Here is a 19,017-nt window from a genome sequence, read left to right as displayed (position 1 = left end):
TCAGGATCCAAACTGTCAAACCCTGGGCCTCCGAAGTGGAGCACATGAACTTAGTCACTCGGCCACAGGGCCAGCCCCCATCATTTATATTTTTGGAGAAGCGCCAAGCAAGCCACTGATTCATATCCCCAAGTTTTTTGGTACTTACTAAGCCTAAATACAAGAATTTTAAGGGACTATCAGCATCTTAGTACACATAAATGATGTGTATATCCAAGCTTTAAAGTAACAGTTCCTATTTATCAATCTATTTAGGTACATGGAATAAATATTCCAGGCTGATAGGCCATAGTAATCTAATATTTTAAAGCAAAAAGACGAAAGAAATTACCTTAGGGAACAAACATTAACCTAAAGATAGGTCTAGATTTTCCTAGATGCTTTTGTCTTTATTTGAATTTAGCATCTTCATAAAGCTTATGATTGAAAAGTATTAGGAATCACTTACCCATTCTTCTCCCCAAAATGACTCTGGAGCTGGGATTCAGTGAATTGGGTCAGTTCACCCATGTATTCTATTCCCAGGATTCCAATGACAGAGGCCCCTAGCTTTCCTCCAAGATTACGGCTAACAAAAAAGACAAAATTTACAGGTGACATCATAAATATCTAGTTAGCAGCAGACATAGACATTTTGCTTGTGTAAGTAGGTTCAAACAAATGAGAACACGTATTGGTACTGTAGACCATTAATTTTCTAGCTTAAAGCCTAGATCATTCTGGGAATTCAGATACTTTGGGAGTTAGGACCTGGGAAGAAAATTAACAATAGCATAAACAAAACGTTAAAGTCATTGATTAGTTATCAAAGGGCTGGCCCTGTGGTGCAGTGGTTAAGTTTGCACATTCTGCTTTGGCGGCCCAGGGTTCGCCAGTTAGGATCTCAGGTGCAGACCTGCACACTGCTTGTCAGGCCATGCTGTGGCAGGCATCCCACATAAAGTGGAGGAAGATGGGCATGGATGTTGGCTCGGGACCAGTCTTCCTCAGCAAAAAGAGGAGGATTGGTGGTGAATGTTAGCTCAGAGCTAATCTTCCGCAAAAAAACCCCTTTCTTTTCTTTCTTTTTTTTTTTTTTTTGAGGAAGATTAGCCCTGAGCTAACATCTGCTGCCAATCCTCCTCTTTTTTTGGCTGAGTAAGACTGGCCCCGAGCCAACATCCGTGCCCATCTTCCTCCACTTTATATGTGGGACGCCTACCACAGCATGGCTTGCCAAACAGTGCCACGTCCGCACCCAGGATCTGAACCTGCAAACCCCGGGCTGCCAAAGAAGAACATGCGAACCCAACTGCTGTGCCACTGGGCCAGCCCCCCCAAAAAACCCTTTCAATTCTATAGGATCTACTATCCTATTTAGGTATTAAAATTCCAATCCCAAAACAAATCCCTTTCACAGCTAAAACCTTTTTATTTAAGAACATACTCAAAATTCTTCAGCTTGGCCTTTGAGGCTTCCTATAATCTGTCCTCAGCTTATCTTTTCAGTCCTATTTCCATCACTTATCTTTCTCAATGTGGTCCAGGTAAACTAGTTTGCATCCCAGTTCACTGAAAATACCTTATAGTTTCCCCCTCTTTGTGTTCAAAACATTCTCCTAATCAGTATTGCTCTTGTATTCTCATCTGACTCTCCAAATTTTACCAAATGTCAAAACAAAACGCCATGCCTTTTTCATAAATCCTTCTCAGATGACTCTCCTCTTCTATGACTTTGGTAACTTTCTGTACAATTGATTTAGCAGCAATTATTCACATTCAGTCTTGAGATAGTACTTTCACTGTTGCTTAGAACTGTTATATCTTGTCCCTTCAACAATATTACAAGCCTTTGTCAAGGACACACAGTGGGTAGGCACAACCTAGTTACTCATTTTATTTGGCTTCTTCTCTCGTGCCTGGTTTGGGAGCAAGTCAATAGCCCTGAACACCTTGATATGATATTAGACAAAAGAAAAGAAGGAAAATTCCTATTTATTTTATTAACAGACTTGAATAAAAAATCTAGAGGGAAATTAAACATATAGCTAAAAATCACTTCATTTTTTAAAATTTAGGATTAAGTATCTTCCACACATAATCCAGAATTGAAGGTCCATTAAGAAAGAAATCTCAGTGTGTTTTTCAAAATTTTCTGTGTTATTTCCCTCCTACCTCCCTGGTACCTATTTTCCCTGGCTCCAATCTTTCATAAGGAACAGAAGAAACTATAAAGAGTGCGTTCACCAAGTACATGAGTGAAATGTAAGGTGCTCCCTGAATACTTACATTTTGCTAATAGGCATTTGGCTGAAGAGCTGTGGGACTGACCCATGTGAGATCAGGGTCTGGTGGTTGGGCTTGTTTAGTCCACAGGCTAGTTTCGCCAGGACCTGGAGCATGGAAAGTGTAAAAACCTCATTACTGTCAACTCCACTCACACAGAGAGTTGGTGAATATGAACACACACATACACAGGCACAGCTTAAGGGCTGTAACTAATGGTTTCCATATTAAAAACAAAAATAAAACCAGAAACTCAAGACATCTCTAAACCTTGGTGTCCCACAACATCCTGAGTGGAAAACATGACCCACTATCATTCTCATTGTTCTTTCCACATCTTCCATTCTCGGTTTTCCTTTGGTAGTTTTTTCCACCCCCATCTATTCCTTAAGGTTCTCCCACTTCAAGAGGGTAAACTGAGAAGCTGCAGAAGAAACTTAAGTAAGATGGGTAAAACAAGTTTGTTTTACCCTGCCCCATTTATTTACATTTCTTGATTAATGGTTAGTCCATTTTGAGTCCCAGATTTAATACAGATTACCATAATTTATATCTGTGATAGAAATTAGGCTCAAAATCATCTTCTAATAGCAAACATCTTATAAACAAGACTTCAAAAGGAAAAAACGTAAATCCTTGTGAATTCTTTTCAACGAATAAGGTACTTTAGTGGTATCATTTCACAAATTATAATTGGTAGGAAAAGCATAAAATCATCCTTTAAATTCATTGGAAAGATTTTCTAAACTTGTACTAGGCAACACTTCGTCTGGTTTAAATTACTACATTGGGGCTTTTGTTTCTTCTCCCTCCACCCAACCAGAAAAAAACCCCACAAAACTCTGCCAGGTAGTTGGGCAACTTTCCACCTATTGGAGGAAGGGGGAGAAGGTGGTAACCTGGGATAATCAGCCACTGCCCAATTATTGGGCCTAGTCAGAAGGGGATGACGATCCCAGGCCCTCACTGCACTTGAGTCAGGAAACCAGTTATTCTGCCCCTGGTTTATTGAGAATTGTCTGTATTCCCTACGTCAAAAGAGTGGTCCACATTAATAAAATTTTGCTATTCTATTTCTCTTATTGCTCTCATTAGAGAAGTGGAAATGGGCAAAAGCATAAAACACTCAGGCAACTCCACATAAGAAATGAGATAAACTAGAATATTCAGCAAGTGAAAGGAAAAGAAACAGATTCATACGTAAGATTCAAAGACTAACCTCCTCCTTTCTACAGACAGTTCAATCACTAAGGAAATACTTGGGATGCAACTATAACATTTCCTGCAAATTTTCAGCCTGCTTCTTAGGAAAGTACATGTTCAACGCTGATTCCCATCTTAGAGAATTTTTGTTGTTAGTGCCAATTCTGACTCCTAGCAACCCTGTGGACAGCAGAGTGGAACCCTGCCCAGTCTTTTTGCACCATCCTCTCACCCTTCCAGGGCTGTATCAGACAATGCTCCACTGCTATTCATAGGGCTTTCATGGCTGATCTTTTCATAAGTGGGTGGTCAGGTCATTCTTGTCTGTCTCTGCTGAAACCTATCCACCATGGGTGATCCTGCTGGTGTTTGAAATATTGGTGGCATAGCTTTCAGCATCACAGCCACACACAGTATGACAGTACGACAACCAACAGATGGGTGGTGTGGTTCCCTGACCAGGAAAAGAATCCAGGCCATGGAGGTGACAGCACCACTAGACCACCAGGGCTGGCTCATTAAAGAATTACTTAGGCTTTTTTTTGGTCCTCAACATGAATTTTAAAAGAGAAACCCATTTCAAAGTATATCTGTAACGATTTAAATGTCCCACTCACATCTATCTTGCTGTATTTAACTACAGGTATCTATGTTTCTCTTTAAAATCTTTTAGCCTTTACCTTATTGTGTGAAATTCCAGCTGAACACTGCAAACCAGTCTGCCTCTCTATGGCTGCTCTCATTTCCTCCACAATCACTGCTCCCACGGTGAGCTGCAGGTCTGGAGAGGTGGTGTTATCAGTTTGAAGAGAATCAAGCCATTGAAATAAGCCTTGTTTTCGCATCTCCTCTGAAAAAGTTGAGAGGTCACGTTTAGACACTTTTTTAAATCAGGATTTTATGTGTGTAATCTAATGCAGAAATGCTTAGATTTCAGGTACTCTAGATATATAGGTTTTCACAAAAAATGGCAACCCTTTTACAAAACTACCCAGTACTCACAAGAGAGAGCAATTTCTCCATACCAATTACAGCAGCCTTAGCTTCAGCACAGACTGAACCTTATAGTTCTAATATGCAACAAATATTTTGTATTATCTTTCGTGAGCAATGATTTAAAAGTACATCTGTTTTCTCTCTCCACTTCTCTTGAACATTCTTCCTCCAACTTCTCCTTGTACATCCCCAAGAATTCTATTATGTTATTCAATTAGAAAATATTCAGAACTAATTCATGTTTCAATATAAACTTGTTAGTATTTCTATATTTTTAGAGGCTAGTTCCAGTTGAGTAGCTTAAAATCCAATCAGAGGCACTAGAAGATTTATTCTCCTGAAAAGCTATTTAAATTAGAGGTAGCTTTGGCCTCAGAACCTTGAAAATATCTTATCAATTTAGAACTAGTCACAATTTTGAAGAAGCATACAAAAATGATTATATAGCAAGAGAGTTAGGTACATAGGAAATAGAGACATGCTGGTTTAAAGAGGCAGTAATGAAGTAGGAACAAGGCAAGAAAATACACTCAAAGTATCTTGGCGAGGTAGAGCGAAGGTTCACATATATAGAGAAGAGGAGGAAGAAGAGCACACAGAAGGAAATATCTTCCAACTATCGATCACTCCTGCTTCTCTCCTTTGCTGCTCTGTCTTCCTCCTCTAAGACCCTAACTGTAAACACTGAGCAACACTCTCCTCTTCTTTGTATATATGCTTTTTTCTCTTGGTGAACTGGTACTGGTTTATGTTTAGTTTGTTTATGCTGAGTACATGCAAATCTTTTTTTTTTTTTTTTTTAGGAAGATTAGCCCTGAGCTAACTACTGCCAATCCTGCTCTTTTTGCTGAGGAAGACCAGCCTCAGCTGAGCTAACATCCATACTTTATATGTGGGACGCCTGCCACAGCAGGGCTTTTGCCAAGCTGTGCCATGTCCACACCCCGGATCCAAACCGGTGAACCCAGGGCCGCCAAGAAGCGGAATGTGCAAACTTAACCGCTGCGCCACCAGGCCCGGCCCCAGTACATGCAAATCTTAATCTCCATCCACAAACTCTTAGACTTTAATCCCTTATCTCCACCTCCCTACAGAATAACTCATCTTGAATTTTTCATTATAGTTTCAAATTAAACATAACTAAAATCAACCTTTATTATATTTTCCTCCTCAAAGGTTCACTTTCCCAAACAATTCCCTATTTCTAGTAAAGGTTTAAAGTCCAAATAATATTGGCTTCTTTTCTATTTAGTCAACAAAGCGCACTTCAAAATATTTCACATATCCACTGCAACCCACCCTATTTTATTCACATTTTCTTCATTCCTTCCTAGACCACCTTAACTCCTAAACCACCCTCACCCCGAGTGCATTCTACACAATGCCCACAAATTAAATACCAATTAAATACCACAATCAAATACCCTCAAATACCAATGTTATCAGTCTTATCCCTTGTTCAAAACCCTATAAGTTATGGGGCCGGCCTGGTGGTGCAGCAGTTAAGTTCTCACGTTCCGCTTCTCGGTGGCCCTGGGGTTTGCCGGTTCGGATCCCGGGTGTGGACATGGCACCACTTGGCAAAAGCTATGCTGTGGCAGGCATCCCACATATAAACAGAGGAAGATGGGCACGGATGTTAGCTCAGGGCCAGGCTTCCTCAGCAAAAAGAGGAGGACTGGCAGCAGTTAGCTCAGAGCTAATCTTCCTCAAAAAAACCCCACAAAACTCTATAAATTGGCATTGAAGATCATCTGACCTTTTCAATTTATCTTCCACTAATCCTAAGTTTGTTATATACTTACGATTTCCTGAACATACCATGCTTGTGCCTTAAGATATCACTTACTCTATTTCCCTGCTCTTACTCCTTAACTCTCTCTCCTTTGTTTAAATAAATCTTATCTATACTTCAGGGCTTATTCAAGTCTCATCTACCACGAAGTCCTCTCCAACTATACTGGCTAACTTTGGGGTGCCCCACTAAAGTCCTTTAGCTCTTATCTGTAACACGTGCAGCATAATTGTGAATAGAACACATTCTACAGTCAGGCAGGGTTCAAATATTGGGTTCACAACTTACTATGTGACTTTAAGCAAGTTACATAATTCTCTAAGCTTCCGTTTGGTTGTCTGTAAACTGAGGAGGAAAGTACTGTGCCTCATGGGATTGTTGTGTGGATTAAAGGATATTTATATATCTTAAAGCTCCTTAACACAGTATCTTGCACATATTAAGAACAATAAATGTTATAACATCCTTCATTTAAAACCACTTATTACATTTGGGAAACATAAAAATATGAAGAATGTATTGAAATTATGCTTTTTTCTGGACTCAACTAGTAGAGCTAAATTTTCTGTGCTGTAGATTTCTTCATTATTGCTCTCCCAGATGAGGTAACCTGCAATCCTGTTACTCTGTATCCATGTCAATTGAACAGGACCAGAAGATCAGTAGCATTCCTTTGTTTCCTTCTCTTCTCTAGTTAATAACAAGAATCTATAAAATTTTGGTTTTTCTCTGATACACGAAATGGACTAGAGGGAGAATATTCAGGTAGTTTTTGGTGTGAAATGCCCACTAAAGCTAAGTCTTTCCTTTTCCTATTGAATTATCTGGGTACCTTTGTGGAAGCCAATTGACCAAAAAAACTGTGGGGACTATTTGTGTGCTTTCTATTCTGTATATACCATTGATCTATATGTCTCATCTTATACCAATACCACACTGCCCTACTTACTGTAAATTTAGAGGAAGTCTTCCAACTTAGTTCTTTTTCAAAGTTGTTTGCCTTTCCATACATCCTTTGCATTTCCATACAAATTTTATAATTAGTTTGTCAAATTCTACAGAATCCTGCTGGGATTTTGGAAGGAAATGCAATGAATCTTTAGGTCAATTTGGGGAGACTGGAGCTTTAATATTTAGTCTTTTTTTTTTAAGATTTTATTTTTTCTTTTTCTCCCCAAAGCCACCGATACATAGTTGCATATTGTTAGTTGTGGGTCCTTCCAGTTGTGGCATGTGGATGCTACCCCAACATGGCCTGATGAGCAGTGCCATTTCCGCACCCAGATCCGAACTGGCGAGACCCCGGGCTGCCGAAGCAGAGCCTGCGAACTTAACCACTCCGCCACGGGGCCGGCCCCAATATTTAGTCTTTTGATCCATGAGCATGGTATGTCTCTCCATCGATTTCATCTTTAATTTATCTCAGTGATGTTTTATAGTTTTCACTGAACTAGTTTCTCACATATATTGTTAAATTTATCTCTAATAATTTCATGATTTTAATGCTTTTGCAAAAGATACTGCTTTTTAAATTTTAATTTCCCATTTTTAATTTTAGTATATAGAAATATGACTGATCTTTGCATATTGACTTGGTCCCTTGCAAAATGCTAATCTCACTTATTCTAGTTTTGCCGGTTTTTTGGGGGGAGGAGGTAGATTCCTTAGGATTTTCTACAAACATGGTCATGTCACCTGCAAAGAAAGTTTACTTCTTCCTTCACATGTGAATATCTTTTATTTCTTTTTCTATTCTCATGGCACCATCTTGTACCTCCAGTACAATGTTGAATAGAACTGGCGTAAGAGCAAGCATTGATGACTTGTGCCAAAACTTCGGGGTTAAACTGATAAACCTCTAGCTAGACTCCACAACTCCAGGGACTGTAACTACAAAAGAGAAGTCCCTGTACTGATAACAGGTGTGCTCTCCCCTGTGCTACAAGCTGATTAGTGCCTTCCAAGCTCCCTCTGACTGTTGGCAGATTTTATCATCTTGTGGCTGTAGGATTGAGGACCCCATTTTCTTGCTGGCTGTCGGCAGAGGGCAGCTCTCAGAGCCTAGCCATGGGGCCTTCTCCAAAGGCCCTCTCATAACAAGGTGGCTTGCTTCTTCAAAGTCAGCAAGAAGTATCTCCAACTCCCACAACTCTCATCTTTGACAGTTGATTTGAAACACAACGGTTTCACGTCATATGCCTTCAGAAGATGTTCACTATGTGCTTCGAAAGAAATGAATTAAGAGCAAGCAAAGGGAGGAGAGAACAAATGAGCTCCTTAGCTAACATAAACTAATTACAAAATGGCCTCGAAGGATAAGTTTTTCCTGGCAGTTTTTGAGTATTACTTTAAAGTAATCCTACTACTAAAACTTTCCACACACATAACTATTTCAGAAACAGAAAATACAAAGTTGCAAATGCAGCATTACTGAGCAAGCCTGCTAGCTTTGAATTAAGAGGCAGTGGTAAAGTTGAATGGAAACATCAGTATCAAAACATCACAAATACCTAGGCTTTTTTCCTAGATTTGAAATATGTCACATCCATGAAAAATAATTTTTGGAAAATTACATGCACTTAGATCAGCTAATTTCTTTTTCTTTTTCTTTTCTTTTCTTTTCTTTTTTTTTTTTTTTGAGGAAGATTAGCCCTGAGCTAACATCTGCTGCCAATCCTCCTCTTTTTGCTGAGGAAGACTGGCCCTGAGCTAACATCCGTGCCCATCCTCCTCTACTTTATATGTGGGACACCTACCACAGCATGGCTTGCCAAGCAGTGCCATGTCCGCACCCGGGATCTGAGCCGGTGAACCCCGGGCTGCCCAAGTGGAATGTGTACACTTAACTGCTGTGCCACCGGGCCAGCCCTAGATCAGCTAATTTCTGTTATCAGTTCTTTTGGCTGCACACATCATATGAAGACTCAGAAATATGATATGAAATATCATCATAAACCATTTACTAGACATTGCACTGTGAACACTATAAGATATCACTGCATCTGGAAGCTTAATATTTAAACTGGACACATTAAAGCAACAGATATATAAGACATATAGAAATAAGACTTCTTTATAAACATTGGCATTTTAAATAAAAATGTACACAGGTAAGAAAGATAAGTGTAGAAGAAAGAGGAGGATGTCCATTTGAGTTGGGGTAATATCTGACCACAATGAAGGTATGTACCATTTTCAGCCAGAGAAGTCTTCAACAATGAATTGCAGCCTAGAACCAATGTAATGTGTAATCTTAGTTCTTACTCAGAGGTATGTGGGTTTCAGAGGGTCTGTGAATCTCCTGAAAAGTGCATGCAAAATTGTCTAATGTGTAGATTTGTAGTTTTCTAAGGCAAAGGTCCACAGCTTTCAACAGATTTTCAAAAGGTTATATAGTCCTCAAAAAACCCTGAAAGAACGAAGGATTTAAAGCATTATATGGGGGCTGGCCTGGTGGCGCAGTGGTTCTATGTGCATGTTCCGCTTCAGCAGCCTGGGATTCGCCAGTTCAGATCCCGGGTACAGACGTGGCACCGCTTGGCAAGCCATGCTGTGGTAGGTGTCCCACATATAAAATAGAGGAAGATGGGCAAAGATTTTAGCTCAAGGCCAGTCTTCCTCAGCAAAAAAGAGAAGGATTGGCAGCAGATGTTAGCTCATGGCTAATCTTCCTCCAAAAAAAAAAATAATAAAGCATTATAAAATCAATTCCAAATGTTGATTTAAAAAAATTAGCCACTCAATAAAATGTGGTACACACAGCTAAGACCAAAGAAAACCTTCCTCATATGATCATTAAATTACCGACTCTGGTCCCAGAATAATACAGAAAATCATGACGTTTCATCATCAAATGTTTATGTACCATAATTTTGCCTTCTTTAAGTGGCATGTTTTTATTGTCCATTGTATTTCCCCTAAAGAACTAAAGGATTTGCAGCCTCCAGCTTGATAAACTCTGCTAAATCAGGATCAGAGAATAAAATAATTCCTCAGTGCTCCTTCCCACAAGCTTCCCCAGGCAGTTCTACTGTTACCCTTCAACACATTAAAGACATATTATACAACTGTTGGACAGCAAAAGGAAACTTTACATCTTACATCTTATTTTAAAATATGGAACCCATAGGAAATTCACCACTAGAAATAAGCTAAACTCTCTTGGAGCTTTTTCCAGACAAATCTGTATAGTTTCTACTAGTAATAACAGATTGGCTTACAGTTCCCCTAAGAAGTTAACTTGCTATAGATTTGTATCCAGACAGTTTCCTTTTGGTTAATGTCCAAGCTCCAAAGTTTTTTACTGAAAGAGCTCTTCTGAATAAGAATAATATTACACAGTAAGAGTTCTAAAAGTACATGTTACAAATGAAGGGGAGAAATGATACACTGTTTTGAATATAGCCATTATCAAAACTACTAGAAAATGTCTAGAAAAAAAGTGTAGACATCCTGTCGACAAGCCTCTAGATGCAGAATTATTTGCTCTGGGAGATCTAGCTGAGTTCCACTTTCATGATGTTTGATTAAAAATATATAAGACCCAGATTCTCTTAGATCTGGCTATCCAGAACAATCATAATCTAATATTACCACAAAAGCAAGATTTTATTGTCCTAATTTTATTCTAGTCTAAGAAAATGTTTTTAAGCATCAAGTACATTTTATTTATTAAAGAACTGTCATGCAGATTATATCACAAGTTTTTGACAGGTACACAAAGTAAATAAAGATGAACTTATAAAAAAAATCACTTATTGGGGGTCCGGCCCAGTGGTGTAGTGGTTAAGTTTGCACATTCCGCTTTGGCGGCCTGGTTTGCTTAGCAGGTTCGGATCTCCGGCGCAGACCTAGCACCGTTTGTCAAGCCACACTGTGGAGGCATTCCACATCAAATAGGGGAAGACTGGCACAGATGTTAGCTCAGTGACAATCTTCCTCAAGCAAAAAGAGGAAGACTGGCAACAGATGTTATCCCAGGGCCAATCTTCCTCACACACACACACACACACACACACACACACCACTCATTCCCCTACACATCAATAGCCAAGGAGAAAATACAACAGAAAAAAAAAATGTAAAATCACAATAGCAGTAAAAAAATTAAAGCATCTAGGAGCTAACATAACAAATGAATGCACAAGACCTTTATAGAAATGCACAAAACCTCTCTATAGAAAAAAAGTAAAGCTTTAATAAAGATATAATAATTTGGATACTCATATAATAAAAAAAGGAATTTTGATCCCTACCTCACACTGTACAGATACACACACCATGGGTTTTAAATCTGAATGTAAAAGGCTAAAGAATAAAGCTTCTAGAATAAGACAGAAAAATTTCTTCATGACTTTGAGGTAGGTAAAGATTTCTTAAACAGGACATAAAAAAATACTATCCATAAAGGAAAAAAAAAAACAGATAAATTGGACCAAATTAAAATTAAGAACCTCTGTTCATCAAAAGGCACCATTAGGGGCTGGCCCCGTGGCAAAGGGGGTTAAGTTTGCGTACTCCGCTTTGGTAGCCCAGGGTTTCGCCGGTTCAGATCATGGGCATGGACATGGCACCGCTCATCAGGCCATGCCGAGGCAGTGTCCCACAAAGCACAACCAGAGGCACTTTGCAACTAGAATATACAACTATGTACTGGGGAGACTCTGGGGAGAAGAAGAAGGAAAAAAAAGACAGAAGACTGGAAACAGTTGTTAGCTCAGGTGCCAATCTTTAAAAAAAAAAAAAAGCCACCATTAAGAGAGTGGAAAAAAAAGCCACAGACCAGAATATATTTGCAATACATATATTTGATAAAGGACTCATATCCAGAATATACAAAGGAGTCTTATAGACAAATGAGACAAGATATCCAACAAAAAAATCGGCAAAAGACTTAAACAGGCATTTCATAAAAGAAGATATCTAAATGGTCCATAAACTTACAAAAAGGTGCTCAATTGCATTAACACCAGGGACATGCAAACTAAAACCACAATGTGATATCACTACACATTCATCAAAATGGCTAAAATGCAAAAGAAAAAAGCAAGTGTTGACAAGGATGTGGAACAACTAGAACTGTCATATGCTGCTAGTGGGATTATAAATTGGAACAACCATTTTGGAAAACTGGTAGTATCTAAAGCTGACTGTAGGCAAACTAAAGCTGAATATAGGCAAACCCTACAATGAGGACTTCTAGTCATATAGCCAACAGAAAAGCATACATTTGTTCACCAAAAGATATTTACAAAAATGTTCATAGGAGCACTATTCTTAGTAGTCCAAAACTGGAAATAACCCAAATATTCATCAATAGTAACATAGATAAATTGTACTATATTCATACAGTGGAATATTACACAGCAATGAGAGTAAACAAACTCAACTACATACAACAGAATGGATGAATCTTACAAAGACAATGTTGAGCCAATGAAGCTAGACTCAAGTATATATGGCATGATTTCAATTTTATAAAGTACAAAAGTAAGCTAAATAGAAACCAGGATGGTGGTTACTGTAGGAGAGGTGGGAGACACATGAATACTGACTGGAAGGGTAGGCAAGGGTGGCTTCTAGGGTTCTGATGTTGTTTTCTGATCTAGGTGCTGCTTACAAAAGAGGTTTACTTTGTGAAAATTAGTCAAGATGTACACTTACAATCAATGCACTTTATATATATATGTTACATAATTCCATATATTATAATTAAAAGTTTAGATGAGAAAAAAAGGAAAATATACTGGGTTCCAGACCCCAGAAGAAGCAGAAATATTATAACAGATAAATCAAAAAGAATTTTTTTTTTCCTGAGGAAGATTCACCCTGAGCTAACATTTGTTGCCAATCTTCCTCTTCTTGTACATGAGCTGCCACCACAGCATGGTCACTGGCAGACAAGTGGGGTAGGTCCACGCCTGGGAACTCAACCTGGGCTGCCAAAGTGAAGTGTGCTGAACTTAACCACTAGGCCACCCAGGCTGGCCCAAATCAAAATTTTTAACTTAAAAAAAAAACACTAAAAGGGACATAAATGAAGACCTAAAAAATTAGTGAGATATAATATGTTTATAGATGAAATAATTCAATATTAAAATAACTATCCTCTCTCTCTAAATATGTAAATTCAATGTACTTCCATCAGGATTTTTTGAGGAATTCAACTAATGTATTCTAAAATCCATACTGAACAGTAAAGGTGCATAAATATCTAAGATAATTTTGAAAAAAGAAAAGCAGAGGAGAGTTCTTATAAAATATTTTGACATACTACAAACAGTAATAAAAACAATGTGTTTCTGGAGTAGAAGCAGACAGACTAATGGGATACTCCAGATACAGGCCCACTTATATATGCAAAGTTGAGAAATAATGGATTGTTTAATAAATAATTGTTGGGAAAACTGGCTCACTATGAGAATAATAGTTAAGGTGGCTCCCTACCTTAAATCAAATAAAAAGGTGAACTCCATATGGTTGAAAGATCTAAAAATAAATTATAAGGCAAATCGAATAAAATCTAGAAAAATGTTTTTGTGAACTTCTGGTAGAAACGAATGTCTAAAACGAGATTCAAAATGCACAAACCATAAGGTGAAAAATTGATAGACTAAAAGAATTTTGTTGAGCAAAGTACAGCATAAACAAATTTAACGGATGACAGACTTGGGAGAAGATATTTCCAATGTCAAAAACAGACAAGGGACTAATAACTAGGACATATAAGGAATTCTTGCAAAAAAAAAAAGCAGGAAATTCAATGGAAAATTGGGTAAAGATTATAAATAAGCAATTCACAAAAGTAGAATTCAATTGGCTAACAAGTATATGAAGAGATGCTCAATCTCAATTAGTAAATAGAGAAATGTAAATTAAAACAAACCAAAAACACAAAATACCACTTTATAGCCATCACATAGGCAAACATTTTTATTTTTTAATTATTTTGTTTTTGCTGAGGAAGATTCGCCCTGAGCTAACATCTGTGCCAATCTTCCTCTATTTTTTAGTATGTGGGCCACCAGCAAGAGCATGGCTGCTAACAGAGTGTAGGTCCACGCCCAGGAATCGAACCCAGGCCTCTGAAGCAGAGCGTGCTGAACTTAACCATAGGCAACCAGGGCTGGCCCTTTGGCAAATATTTTTAAACACAAGATAATACCAATTGCTGGTGAGGATATGGGGGAAACAGGAATTCTTATGTACTATACAGGGGTAAGTTAAACTACTACAGCCATTCTGGGGAGCAATTTGGCAGTATTTAGTGAAACTAAGTACATGTGTATACCCTATGAGCTAGTAGTCCCCTCCTGAAAACATTTCCCAGAGAAACCCTTGAATAGGTCCAAAAGATGATGAATAAGGACATTCATCATATAAACAGTAGGAAGTTAGAAGCAACAAATGAGTTCATCACTAGGAGAATGGTCTGTAAACATGGTAGATCCATATCATGGATGATGCTGTAATTAAAAGCAATCAATTACAGATAAATACGCCTACATGGATAGATTTATAAAATCACCAATGAAAGAAAATTAAGAAACAGAATGAGACCTATAATACAATACTATCTTGTAATTAAAAAGCATAAATACAAGCAACACTATATAATTTATAAAGACATATACATATTTGAGAAGATACACCAAACATCAGTGGGTGCCAGAGGGTGTATGGGGTGGGGAGGGAGTAGAGGGAATCATTATGAAGGGGAAAGTAGTAAAATAAAACGAGAGGCCTTGCAGAGGCCATTGATGATATTGTGCTATGAACTGATTAGAAATTTTGAGTGACTCAGCTCCCTCTACTTGAGGTCCCCCTTAAAAAAGCTCACCCTTCTCACAATGAAGAAACCAAGTTACAATCATATAAATTAAGCTACAAATGATGGAAGTGCTCAGTCAGCCTTCTATTGATAACTCTAACCTGCCCTAATTACATCTAAAGAGAAACTTGATTCCATACAGATTTCACAGCTTCTCAACATTCATATACCTGGAAAGATAGAATTTGTATATCCTTCCATGTGAGTCCTTGTGATTCATTCAGGTCGAAGTTTAAGTTTCCTTTCAATCAATCCAAGAAGGATCAGCATGACCAAGCAAAGCAGGTTCCAAAGGCAGGAAGCAGAAGCAATATGATGCTATGGAAGTACCTTTCTCATCAGTCCCTTCTGCTGTTGTAGAGCCTTGGGGCAACCCTTCAATATAGGTGCTTGGCAACAAGTCTGCTGAGATAGGCTGACCTTGTAGCTTTTGCAGTCTCTCTCGTACAGCACTGGTCAGGTCTACGAAAGCCTCATCAATGCTGGCACGTTCAATCATAGCAAAACGAGACATTACCTCCATCACTTCCACACTGGCTTCCCGGTACCTAAAAAGTATAAGAATTACACGTGTAGGCAATAGAAGGAGAATACATAGAGGTTGTTGGCCCCATCCCCTCCCTCTCATAATGGAACAATAATATACATCATCAGTGTAAGTATCCTTAAAGAGAGAAATGGTGGCTTGACAGAGACTAGACAGTAACCCAACAGAAGGGGTAAATGAGCATGCAGATGGTCAATAACAGAAGCAAGGAAAAAGAACCATGGAGGCAAACATTTTTAGTGCAACTCTAGCACTACCAAAGTAGAAAGCATCCAGACCATGAACGTGTCTGTGTGACAAGGATCTTTCTAAAGAGGAAATGCTTCCAACTCATTTAACTAGAAAAAATTGTATTATGATCACCTATTCCTTTTGTCATTTTCATATACCCACCACATAGTATTCTGCTTCTACTTTCGTCTTCAAATGAGAGGTAACTTACAGGGAACACTGCACTGATCAGTGAACTGAGTATCTGCTCTTCTTCAGGATGGTATTTCTCAATTTAAATTAACAAAGTGACACTGATTTTTTACTTCAGTCAATGGTGAGTTTGATTAACATGTGAGCTGGTCCTCACTACAGATATATACACATATACACAACCACACAACCAACCAAGTCCAATCACTTCTGGATATACTAACATTCAAACAATCAAGTTGAAGATAAACGTCTAGAATGTGATGATGTGTCTGGACAGGCAGAAGCCTTCCCCAGGGGATACCAATCTCACCATATACCTTCTATTCAAACCATTAACAAGCAGCTCTGTTGGCTGTATATAGCTAGTTTTCTATGGCAATATATGGATATTTTCCTTGCTATGGAATTTAAAGTAAGTTCTTTGCTCTTGTTGAATCTATTTTATTTATCATAAAAATGGAAATATTTGCACCTCTTCGGTAAGACATCTATAAATACTAGTGTAATTATTGTTCTAAAACATTTTCAAATGAGAGAATTGGAGAAAGGTTTTTGTCTTTTAATCATTATTTGGGATGGAGAAAGCAAGCATGTATGAGAGCATGAGAGCACAATATACTCACACACATACAGAGCAAGGAAGGATACTCTACTGCAATAGTTGGTGTTCCTTCACAGCCTCTTGAGCAAATTACTCCAAGGTTTTTTTTTGTTTTTTGTTTTTGGTGAGGAAGATTCGCTCTGAGCTAACATCTATTGCCAATCTTCCTCTGTCTTTGCTTGAGGACAATCAGCCCTGAGCTAACATCTGTGCCAATCTTCCGCTATTTTGTATGTGGGTCACCACCACAACGTGGCTTGGCAAGTGGTGTAAATCTGCACCTGGGATCCAAACCCACAAACCAAGGCCACCAAAGCAGAGCACACCAGACTTAACCACTACGCCACAGGGCCAGCCCTACTCCAAGGTATTTTTAAGAACATTTGGTAAACTTAGTGTATATATGTTTCTGCAAATCATATTTTTATTTTTATAACCTGGGATCTCAGGTTAATTATTAAAATAATAATTTTAAATTGACAGGTCTTAATAACTCTTTGGTCTATAAACTTACTCCTAAATTTTCTAAAACTGCCTTTGTTCATTATTTGATGAAGATTTTAAGAGTGAAATGACCCAGTTTAAAGTTGGTGGTGTGTGGCTTTTCAAAATCACACTCTGAAGTCACCTATATTTCTTGAAAGTTACCTTGTCTTTACCAGCATAAGATTCTATTCAGAGCAATGTAACATATGTCCAGTAGCTAATTAATTCTACTTTAGGGTTAAGGCATTAATTTTCAGTCAAATCTGTCTTCTTTTCTGGCATTAACTCCAATGTGAGGTTGGCTTTGACACTCCACCTTTAAACTTGTAATTCATAGGTAAATTCAGGAATATCTCAAATCCCAAGTTAAAGCATGATCCCCACACACCATACAACACAGTATAGTGTACTATGAGAATGTGGGTACTGGAATCTGGAGAAAACTGAATCCTCAGGCTTCTTCCTAGCTGTGTTAACTTAAATGATTTAACCTCTCTAAACTTGCTTCATCATCTATGTGTGGGGTTGGGGGATTAATACTGGAACCTACCTTCTAACAATGAGATTTAAGAGATATTGCCTATGGAGATGTTAACACAGTGCCTGGCATACGAAATATGCTCAATACATACTAGCTATTAGGATTATTATAATGGTTGGGGCTTGTACCTACCTCTAACTTGGTTATGCCTATACATGTCTCCCATTCCAAGGCTAACCTTCTAAAATTTGCAGAGAGACGGCTCAGTTCAAAAACAGAGACAGTAATCTCCTGCAAGATTGTTCAATTCTGGCAAGTAATTCTAGATATTGTCTTAGAATGTCAGTTTGACTTAGCTTTCTCTGGAAAAACTCTTAGTTTCACAACTTACTTCAAACACTTCAGATTTTTGGCCTGAGAACATGAGAATTGGTACTAAGTTTTAATTATAACAACCAACTTTTAAATAATTAAGGAACTGAAAGGGTGTCCAGGGCAGCAATTGTTATGCATTATAATGACTCATAACTTCTCCTGCAACACAATATCAAAATCTGTTTTCATTTCACACAGAAAAGTTGGTTGACCAAAGGAAACTTTTTCAGATGTTATTTACATGAAACAAATTTGAAACATCAGTTCCTAGCCTCATGGAATATTATTCTCAACTCTTCTATTCTCCTTAAACAATCTTTTCTTCTTACTTGGTGAGGTCAGCTTTCCCACGGGACTCAGGAACTTCTACCAGTAGAAGATCTGGACATAACTTCTTAGCTTCATCTGCCCACATGCTTCTAGTGACCCCAAATGCACGAGCTTCATAACTCACTGCAACTATTCTAAGGTTAGGAAAAAGGGAGAACAAAAAAATATTACATGATCACAATAATAATTAAAATTTAACATTAATAGGCTATAAACATAATAGTAGAAACTTTTCGGTCACAGACGCCACTATTTGATCTCAAACACAGCAGTTCAGAAATCTCAAAAATACGACGTAGCACAGTGCCATGTATTCTTACAGATTAAAATGGTAGTTGACACTTACAACAATAACTAAGATACATACCCGCCACCCTTCCATGCTGTGTACTGTACGACTGCACAGGGTTTATTCCTCAAATGAGGATTTTGCCGCTGTTCCACTTGAACAAAAAAACAGTCCATGTCCACTAGAACAATCACCCGGTCCTGTCCATTAGCCATTTTTCTGTAAGACAATATTTTATGGTCAGAAAGGATACCTAATCCAAAGTGCCAAGCAAAATTGTATTTCCATTCTTCCATTGTTGAGTTATCATGAGCATGGAAACTAACAAGAATGAAATAGGCATACATTGCTGGCAAGAGAATAATAAATTGGTACAATTTTAGGAAGGTACTA

General features: G+C 38.1%; 1 protein-coding gene across 1 annotated transcript in view; it reads right to left on the bottom strand.

Moving 5' to 3' along the window:
- POLH (DNA polymerase eta) overlaps window positions 1-19,017 on the bottom strand; it is a 32,316-nt gene that overhangs the window by 10,650 nt on the left and 2,649 nt on the right. Inside the window, exons 2-7 of the mRNA XM_008515770.2 lie at window positions 18,703-18,843; window positions 18,335-18,469; window positions 15,420-15,637; window positions 4,149-4,318; window positions 2,269-2,372; window positions 449-568 (exon numbers count right to left, since the gene is read on the bottom strand). Of these exons, the coding sequence (XP_008513992.1) occupies window positions 449-568; window positions 2,269-2,372; window positions 4,149-4,318; window positions 15,420-15,637; window positions 18,335-18,469; window positions 18,703-18,839 (884 nt within the window). The 5' untranslated portion in view covers window positions 18,840-18,843. The remainder of the gene's footprint in view (window positions 1-448; window positions 569-2,268; window positions 2,373-4,148; window positions 4,319-15,419; window positions 15,638-18,334; window positions 18,470-18,702; window positions 18,844-19,017) is intronic.

The sequence above is a fragment of the Equus przewalskii genome, chromosome 19, assembly GCF_037783145.1.
Source record: "Equus przewalskii isolate Varuska chromosome 19, EquPr2, whole genome shotgun sequence".
In the NCBI taxonomy this organism is placed as follows: Eukaryota; Metazoa; Chordata; class Mammalia; order Perissodactyla; family Equidae; genus Equus; species Equus przewalskii.
This window is presented reverse-complemented; position numbering and strand designations above follow the sequence as displayed.